The 9,669-nt window shown below is 58.0% G+C and overlaps 1 protein-coding gene across 1 annotated transcript in view; it reads right to left on the bottom strand.

Moving 5' to 3' along the window:
* The window catches only part of SEMA5A (semaphorin 5A), a 110,528-nt gene that overhangs the window by 34,505 nt on the left and 66,354 nt on the right, over positions 1-9,669 (bottom strand). The window contains exons 11-12 of the mRNA XM_045285291.1: positions 9,234-9,441; positions 789-906 (exon numbers count right to left, since the gene is read on the bottom strand). Coding sequence (XP_045141226.1) covers positions 789-906; positions 9,234-9,441 — 326 coding nt within the window. The remainder of the gene's footprint in view (positions 1-788; positions 907-9,233; positions 9,442-9,669) is intronic.

Here is a 9,669-nt window from a genome sequence, read left to right as displayed (position 1 = left end):
GGGCCCTCGCTCCGCAGCCTCGGTGCGCTCCAGGGGGTGGTGCTGTCCGGCTGAAACATTGCCCTCCCGGTCCCTGCTCTGCACAGAAGTCCAGGCCTGGCCTCAGGGCAGGGTGTCCTGCAGCCTGACCATGCACATATGCTGAGGCCTTGACTCAGGGTCAGGCAGGTCGGGGTCACAAAGAAGGACACCCGACAGCTGGCCCAGGGACACACACGGGGGCCGCCTACCTTGGACTTGAAGCACGGCTCCCAGAGCAGCTCTGGGCACATGGGAACAGCAGCCCCAGGCTTCCCAGGACCCTCCTCCTCGCAACATGTCCCAGATGCAAGGTTGAAATCCCCACTTACCCTCCTGAGGCCCCACTGACTCAGCGTCTCGGGCTCCCAGGAGACGGATTTGGGGCACAAGTCTCCTGTTCACCAGTGAGCCGGGGGGCGGGGGGGTGCCCCAGCCTGGGGCTGAGCTGGGAGGACCCAGACATGCGCCTGTCTGCAGCCACCAGGGAGCCACTGGGCCTCTGCTGTCTCCGGGACAGCCCCTACCTGGGAGGGGACTCCTGGCCAGGACAGCAGGGCACTTATGAGATACATGGGGATGCTCCCCCACCCCCAGGTCACGTACAGAAAACTTGGGGCAGGGATCTGCAGAGGCTGAGCTCTGGGGCCCCAGGAAGAAAGGTACATGGGAGCGGAGCCAAGGGAGGACAGGGCACTTAGGGGATGTGGGGGCGGGGCCTAGGGAGGGCAAGCACTGATAGGGTCCTGGGGGCGGGGCCGGGCACTCACGGGGCACACGGCGAGGTTCTGCTCCCATTGTGCCATGCTCACACTCTCCTCCAGGCTGGTGCACTTCTTCAGGGACATGTCCCAACCGCAGTAGGGGTCGTGGGCCCCGACGCAGGCGCTGCAACAGGCACAGGGTCAGCCTCAGACCCACGGTCCCTGCCTGGCCCACGGCACAGACCCCGGTCCTGGCGGCATGCAGTGGAAGGACGTGTTTGACCAGCACTGTGATCTTGTGCTGTGCACGGCCTGGGAGGGCTCGCTGCCACCACCCCCCCACCCCCCCCAACGCGGCAGCTCAGAGGCAGTTCCGCCTCCACTTGGGTGTGGCAGCCTGCCAGCTGTGGCCGACCCTCAGCGACCCTGCAGGACAGGGCAGAACAGCTTCCTGGGGTTCCAAGAACATCACTCTGTAAGGGAGAAGGCCGCCATCTTTCCTTCTCCCGAGCCTGCATATGAGGGACAGGCTCACTAAACGTCTGAACAAACAGGCGGTCAGTTTTAAGCTGGTCATTTTGTGCAGCCGGGGAGGGATACCTAAATACCCAATGGCCCTTTACAGGAAGGTTCCACAGCCCTGCTGGACACAGAGGGTTGCCCTCCCCAAAGCCCATCCCCACCCCCAAGGCTCCAGGAGAGAAAAGACCGGGGCCTGATCACATGCATGAGGATCCCGGCTGAGGACCCTCTGGGACAGGTCTTGGCTGCCTGGATGGCACCCAACAACACAGCGCGTCTTTTTGTGACAGATGAATGTCCACCCACACCCTCCCTCGATGTCTTTTAAGTTCCAGTGTATTCATGCGGCCACATCATTTTAAAACATCCCATTCTCTCGACGTTGCTATTCTGAATCAATAGATTCCCCCTTTTATTTGCCATTCTAAACAAACAGCTGCTTGGATACAAGCAGTCACTTGATTCTACTGAGCTGCTTCCTGGAGGAAAATCCCACCAAGTGCGACCAATCACCCACCCCACACGGGAGGAGACACCCATCTGACCGCCACTTGGGGGCCAAAGCCTCTCAAGGTGGACACTCTTGCCCCTTTCTCTCGTGAGGCGGCTGGGGTGTGTGTGACCTTGACTCGCAGGGACACAGAGTGCAGCAGGGAGAAACACTGCCCGGCCCTGTGCTGTCCTCACGGCCATTACCAAGGTCAAGCCCCCAACATGCCCAAAGAACGTGGGACGCTGCCTTGCCATCCTGGCTTCTCACTGTACTTCTTCCAAGACAGGCAGGTCGGTTTTCTTGGTGGTCCCTGGTACTTTCAATATTCTCTGAGCACCACAATTCAAATACGCCGATTCTTGTCAGGGCAGCTGTAGTTCTCAAAGTAACATCCTTGCTCTTCAGCACATTGGAGGGCATCTTTTGTCGCACAGGTGCCTGGTGCGAGGGTTCATCTGAGCTCCTGGCTGCAGCTTCCTCGACCACTGATTGCAGCAGAGCCACGCAGGATGGATTTGCGGACTTCATCCCTTCCCCATTTACCATGACATTATCTACCGATCCCCTTGTGAGGATTTGGATCTTCTTTACATGGAGTCCTCGTCCACACTGAAGCTGCAGTCCTGGATCTTCAACAGCCAGTGCTTCAAGCCTCCTGGCTGTCGGCAGGCAAGGTTGTGTCACCGCGTCCCGCAGGCTGACACCAGTCTCCCTCCGGAGAGGAGCCTTGTGCTTCGCATGGAATCCAGCTTCTCTGACGATCTGCTCAGGATAGGGACTGACCAAGTGTGGTGAGAGGTGTAACCCTGACCCACAGCTCTCCTGCTTTTAAGCCAGGAGCATCCCCTTGTTCTGTTTGCACAACTGCCTCTTGGTCCATGCCCAAGTTCTAAATGAGCGCCCGCCCGCCCATGAAGTGTTCTGGAATTCCCATTCTTTTCGATGTTATCTCTAATCTGTTAATGACCTAACCGACCTAGTGCCTCTGCATAGGTGATTATAAGAAATAGATTAACCGCACGACACAAGTGTTCTTGTCTCCCCGCTAGTGTGTGCAGCCACCTCACCCCAAGTTGGTTGCCATGGGAACAGACAGAAACAAGAGGACAATTAGAAACAGCGGCTGCAGCTGAGGGGAGACCTCTGCAGACTTTAACCAGCTTCCCTCGAGGGGGGCCGGGAGCAGGTTTCAGGTTCTATGCTCATTTCACCTGAATCCTGTTGGTCGTGGTAGCTGTTGGGGTCAGTGGTAGCTACTGGGGTCTGGATGGCAAGACTTCACCTTACACACCCTGTGGACCTGTTGGCAGAAGAGGCTAGTCCCTGGAGAAGGACTTCTCCCTGGGTAAAGTAGAAGGGCAGCGGCAGAGAGGCACGATCTTTAAGGAGAAGGGCTGAAGGCACAGAACGAGTGTGCAAGCGGCGCAGGGCCGGGCCTCCTGTCGTGCAAAAGGTCGCTATGGGTTGGGACCAACTCGATGGCACCGAACCTAAGGTGACCAGATTGTAACACTGGTAAAGGGGACACCATTGATAAAACTCATATTCTGGCGAAATAGCCACATGGCAGCCGAAAACCATATACCCTAGCTTGTCGTGCATTCTTTCCAAAAATCGGGACTTTTTAAAAACGTCGTGGGACGCAGGAAAAATTGTTAAAAATTAGGACTGTCCCGCTAAAAGCGGGACGTCTGGTCACCTTAAGTCCTAACAACAGCCATTGATCCCAGTGTTGTTGCAGATGATGCCCACTGGAGACCCTGGGGGTGCTGGAAAGCGTCACGTGACTCTGAGAGCAGCAGGCGCTCTTTCTGGAGAGTGGCGCCCCCCAAAGTCGGTTACCCGCCTTATTGCGTTTGGCACCTCAGGGGGCTGAGGGAGCCCAATGCAAAGCAGTGACCCAGTAGAGGACCTGAGCCCTGGGACGGGACGTGGGTGAAGGCGCCTCGGAAGTCCATGCCAGAGAAAGCCTCGTCCACATGCAGAGAGGGAGAGAACTCACTAGGCATGCCAGGAGGATGCACCCTCATGATGTGTCCTGCATGGCCCGTCTATACAACACTCAACCCCACAAGCCCCAGCCATCCAGTGACTCAGACGCACAGGGAGGCTCTGGGCCAAGCAGACCTGCCCTGTGGCAGGTCCACAATTTCATGTCCACTGGATAAATAAGTGTAAGGGTGGAGTCTAGCCTGTCAATCGGGCCACAGCCTGATGGTGCTTCCTTGTGCGTGTGGCCTTCTCATGAGGATTCTGGGAACTTCCTCTCTTTCTCCTCAAAAGATAGGCCACACACTCTGCTTCATGTTCCTGCTGTTGGGACACTCAGAGAGCTGGAGGATCCACGTGGAGACCCACACCAGTGCTGAGATGCTTCCATGGCCATTGGATCCACAAGACATTTGTATCCACCTGCCTGTGATCTTCCGGGATTTTGCATCATTATATGTGCTGCATGAGTCTGATGAGGAACTAATGGGCTAATATCGGACTTATGGACTTGATCTGGACTGGGCTGGGCTGTTTTATTGATGCGTAATTACTCTTCTATATAAAGCTCTTTCCTATACATATATGAATGTCCCTAGATTTGTTTCCTTAGTCTGCCCGGTTTAACACATGCCCGTGGTTTCTGAGACTGTGGCCTTCACAGGAGCACACGGCCTCATCTTTCCTCCCAAGGAGCAGCCAGAGGATTCAAACCAGCGGCCTCATGGTCAGCAGCCTGACATTAACCACTGCATCACCAGGGCTCCTTAGAGAGAGGGGACAAGACTCGCCTGCCGGTGCCATGACTTCATTCTGACTCAGTCTGCAGAGCTGAAGGTTCCCAAGGCTGCAGGTCTTCACGGGCAGACGGCCTCATCTTCCAGCCTTGGTGTGTCGGGTGGGTTTGAACCAGGGAGCTTTCAGCCAGCAGTCGAGTGAGTGAACACGGCACCACTGGGCTCCTTGAAGTCCCCCCTCACTCCTGGACCCCTGAGGATGCATGTGTAGACACGAGCCTTCAGGGACCCTGTGGCCATTTCTGAGGGGGACTAGGGGTAGGATTGACAGTCTCGGAAGAGAGCTCCCTGACAAACCCGCAGCGATGCAGGCAGGGGGCCCTTTTGAGTCTCCAGCACAGGCCCTCCCAGGGCTTTGTGACCAGGGTGACTCACTAGAGAGCAGCTGCCGATGATGAGAGCAAGCCTAGGGGAGGGGCGAGCGTGCACCGATGAGGGTGACGGTCACAATGGCCTTCACGGTGTCAGCTTCATTCACAATCCCCACGGGGCGCTTCAACCGCAGGCGTTTATGTCCTTGGAGATCGACTCCTTCTGGGGACCCCTCACCTTGCGTATGGGGTCTGCCCTCAGTTGGTGTGTCCTGTGGTGCCCACCTCCCCATCGGTGCTCATTTTACAGCTCAGAAGTGATTAGGTTTGGAACCCAGCATCCTTTGTCTCGCCTGCTTGGACATGCTGTCAGGAGATTCTAGGCCCCAGAGAAGGGTCTTATGCTTGGAAAGAAAGGAAGACCCTCAACAAGATTGATCGACACAATGGCTGCAACAAGGGGCTGCACTACACCGACTGGGGGATGGTGCGGGCCTGGGCAACGCTTCGTGCTGTCGGACATGGGTTGCCATGGGTCAGAACCAACTCCGCCGTACTAACGACAGGAGCATATGTGGGTATGACTGTCTTAGCATGGGCTTTCTCTTCCTGTCAACAGTGACTGTCTTGGAAACCCACCGAGGTCACTGTGAGTCAGCATCGACTGGATGGCAGTGGGTTTGAGATGAGTACAAGGCTGTACGTGTAAGCATACCGGTGGCCACACCTGGCTGCGATGTGTAGATGCCAGTTCAGAGACGGCACGTCCAACAGAATGAAACACTGCCCACCCTGGCCATGCTCACACGTGTGGTGCTTGAGCCCGCAGTTGAGGCCACCGTGTCCACCCATCTCAAGAGTCTTCCTTGTCCACCAACCCTCTACGATGTCCCCCTCAAGGGACTGGTCCCTCTTAAAAGCACGTCAAGGTATGTGAGCCGTCTGGACACCCTCACATCCAAAGAGCATTCTAGCTGGACTTCGTTCAAGGCAGACCGGCGTGTTCTTCTGGCAGTCCGTGGTCCTACGACCTTCTTCCCCCAACCCACAACCCAGAGCATCGGTTCTTCTCGAGTCACTGTCCGGTTTTCACAGGCATGAGGTTACCAACATCCTCCAAGAGGTATCTTTGCACTCTAGCACTTGCTCTGATGCCATCCATCTTTTGGCTTCTTGAGACACTGAATGTCGAAGTAACTAAAGCGCAACCCTTGGCCACGCCAATCTCTCCTCAGTCATCACGATGCAAAGTGTTGGTCCAGTTGGGATGACGTCTGTCTTCCTGATGCTGAGGGCTAATCCACACCGAAGGCTGAAGTCTTTGATCTTCCTCATTACGTTCAAGTGCTCGCAGCTGTCCGCCGCCGAGGCTGTACCCTCTGCACACTGTACGTGGCTAATGACCCTGCCTCTGCCGCTGATGCTGAGTTCTTCTCCAGGTGCTCCCGCTGCTCTGATCCACTGCTCAGCACACAGAACGAGCAAGAAGGGGAAGCCCGCCACCCTGATGTCTACCTTTCCTGATTTCAAACCCATCGATTCCTGGAGCCTCGTTTGGGGCCAGTGCCTTCAGGGCAGCTCAGACTTCGTCCTTCAGCACCGCTGGCTCTTGCTCACATGCTGCCTCCGTAGGTGGTTTCACATCAGCCAGATCTTTCAGGTACAGGGCCCTGTGTCCCCCTTCCATTTTCTCTCGATGCTCCCGGGATCGGTCCATATTGCAGGACACACACTTCAGGGACATCAGTCAGTTCCTGCCGCATGTCCTGCTGGGGACGAAGGTCCACAAAGGAACCCGGGCACTTCTCTCTGAGCCCGTGTGACTGTCCCAGGGGATGTGGAGAACAAGATTCTGTCCTTTCAGGCAGGCAGGGCTCTGGGGTCGCCCCATTTCCATACTCATTTCTTTAATGGGCTATTAATGCTATTGGCTAGATGATAGCATGAGAGGCCAACCAAATGAAAAGTGGCCACACCACACAGAGTCCAGTCCACCCTTCTTTTACAGGTCCCGTCCCCCTGCGGTTCTAACGGGAACATGTGAGCGGTGTGACTGCTTCTTAAGGTCTTCAGTCCCCAGCTAGGCTTCTCTCTCCAACCAGCCCCGAACATCTCGGGCTTTTAGATGCGTCTTCGCGTGAAAGTCTGCTGCCCTACCCCCTTTGCCCTGCCCCCTCTTTGAAGCCACCATTCAGAGGTGATGAGGATTCACGCTACCCCAGTGGGAACTTCTGGTCTCAACTGATAACACCTGCGAAGATCCAGCCTCCCCACAAGGGCTGCAAGGCCAGCACATCTTTGGCGGGACAGGATGGAAATCGTAACACCCACCACTAGCCCCCAGTGCCTGGCCATGCTGGGCCCATCGGTCAACTGTGTCTTGGTTAATCGTATTAAGATGGTGACAGTCCCCTGGGGACGTCGTGAGCTCCATGCTGGGCTGTTAATCACAGGGTCAGCGGTTCCAAAGGACCAGCTGGGAGAGAGGTGAGACAGAAAGGTGAGACTTTCTGCTGCCATGCCTGGTGGCATCATGGATACAGGTGGGGCTGCGGAGTGCAAGGGCAGGGGTTGCAAACCACACGCTGCTTCCTCAGGAGAAAGACGGGGCTTTCTTAACTTAAGCGTTATCATCTGGGAAACCCACAGGGGCAGTTACTGTGCCCTGTGGGGTCCCCGCGTCAGCCCCAACTCGATGGCTGTCAGTTTGTTGACTTTTTGGTGGCACAGTGGAAGACGCCTGGACTGCTCACTGCAAGGTCGGCGCTTCAAATCCACCAGGCGGCCTGTGGGAGGAAGGTGATGCTGGGTGCTCCGGGAGAGATGTGTGGTCACAGATAGTGCGGGCGGTTTGACTTTATGGGCAGGGTCACTGCGTAGAGTCGCTCTGACTCACTGACCTTGGTGGTGGTGGAACTGGTGGTGGAACTCGCAAGGTTTCTGTGCACTTTGGGTCAGCAGGAGGGAGGAGACCCAGGAGGGGCCTGAGAAGGCCCTGGCTGAAGGCTTTCTTGGCTCAGAGGGAACAGGGGAGGGTCATGGCATTGTGGTGGTGGGGAGGCAGCTCCAGCCCCAGTGGCCTCCTCTGTGCACATGGACAAGCACATGAGGCAGATTGGAAGTGGGCAGAAGGAGACAGAGGTGAGGCCCCTGCTGGTGGAGACACAGGCCCCGTGGTCCTCCTGCCTGATGCCTCCATGGATCCCCTGGGATGTGTCCTCGCAGGGGCAGCTGCAGGACACGAAGCTGCCAGGACCCACAGATGCTAAGGGGCATGAGGAGGGTGGACTCTGGTTCCCAGACCAGTCAGCATCCACCTCAGTCTCTGTGCCCCTTCATGCGCCCTGTGCCCTGCCTATTCAGCTGCTTCCACACCCGAGGAGTGCGCGGGCGAACCCAGGTCCACCCCACACGCCCACATCTACAGGGGAGCACGCAGGGTCGCCACAGGCCAGACCCCAGTTCACCCCACCCTGCACCCTCTGCCCCAGAGTCAAGGGTCACCGCAGGCCAGACACGGGCCCTGACATCCACCCAAGGTGGCACCCTGGGCCTGGTGTTGGGGGCGGGAGTGGTGGGGCATGCAGAGCAAGGGTGGCAGCAATGCTCAGCTCTGGGCAGTGGGGCACAGGGCACTGACTCTGGGGCTGAACCCCTTGGGACAGCCATATCCACCATGAGTGTCCGAGGCACCTGCGCAGGCCCTGGCGGCACCACCCTTGATAGCCCACTGCTGGAGAGCCAACTGGCTGGGTGAACTGGGCCTCTGAAGGCCATTTCCCTCTGCGCCTGGGGCTGTGGGCCCTCGGGGCCGTGTGCAGCTCCCGTGGGGAGGGCGGGGCACCACAGGACAAAAGTGGCATTCGCTGCAAGGCTGGTGCCAAGGGAGAACAGCCTGCCAAGCTACCTCTGAGTCACAGCCCCGGACCCCTTGTGCACGGAGTCGGCTTGCCTGGAAATGACTCAGGGAGCCCCAATGTCCACCGGGGTTTCCACTGCATTCAGGAGGCCCAGGGAGGGCCTGCTCACCCATGGGGACGGGGTCCCATGCTCAACAGGGCTACCATTGCACAGTCAGGAGGTCCAGGGAGGACCTGCCCACCTAAGGGCCCCCCACACTCACTGGGGTTCCAATTACACAGTTAGGAGGCCCAGGGAGGGCCTTCCCACCCAGTGGCCTCCCACGCTCACTGGGGTTCCAACTGCAGGGTCTGGAGACCCAGGGAGGGCCTGCCCATCCAGGGGGCCCCCACATTCACTGGGATTCAAACTGCACAGTCAGGAGGCACAGGGAGGGCCTGCCCACCCAGGGGTCCCTCATGCACCAGGGTTCCCACTTCACAATCTGAAGGTCAGGGAGGGCCTGCCCACCCAGAGGAGCACCCCCAGACCTGCCTACCTGTGAGTGAGGTGCAGGTGGCACCTCCTGAGCGGCACCCTGGCCACGTGCCCATGCAGGCCCACGTAGAGGACACTCTGGCTGTGCAGGATGAGGAGGCTGCGCACAGGCTGGGGACGCCGCGCAGGCACCAGCTCCAGCTCCTCCAGGAGGCAGCTGCCCGCCGTGGGGCCCAGGGCCGCCCGCACCTTCTTGATGGTGCCCCGGTCTGCAAGGAGTGGGCAGGCGGTGAGGGACAGGGCTCACTGCCACCATCAGAAACAGCCAGGGGTGGGGTGTAAGGGTGGGGCTCACTGCTTCTAACAGGGCCACTCTTGGATGGTGGGGGAGCCCAGTGAATGAGGATTAGAACAGCATTTCCATGGTCTCCTCCCAGAAGGCCTTGCTTCAGACCCGAGGTCAGAGGGACCCCAACACACACACCATTCTTCAGACC

The sequence above is a fragment of the Echinops telfairi genome, unplaced genomic scaffold (genome assembly GCF_000313985.2).
Source record: "Echinops telfairi isolate 266 unplaced genomic scaffold, ASM31398v2 ScPeMD7_7469;HRSCAF=8507_1, whole genome shotgun sequence".
Classification (NCBI taxonomy): domain Eukaryota; kingdom Metazoa; phylum Chordata; class Mammalia; order Afrosoricida; family Tenrecidae; genus Echinops; species Echinops telfairi.
This window is presented reverse-complemented; position numbering and strand designations above follow the sequence as displayed.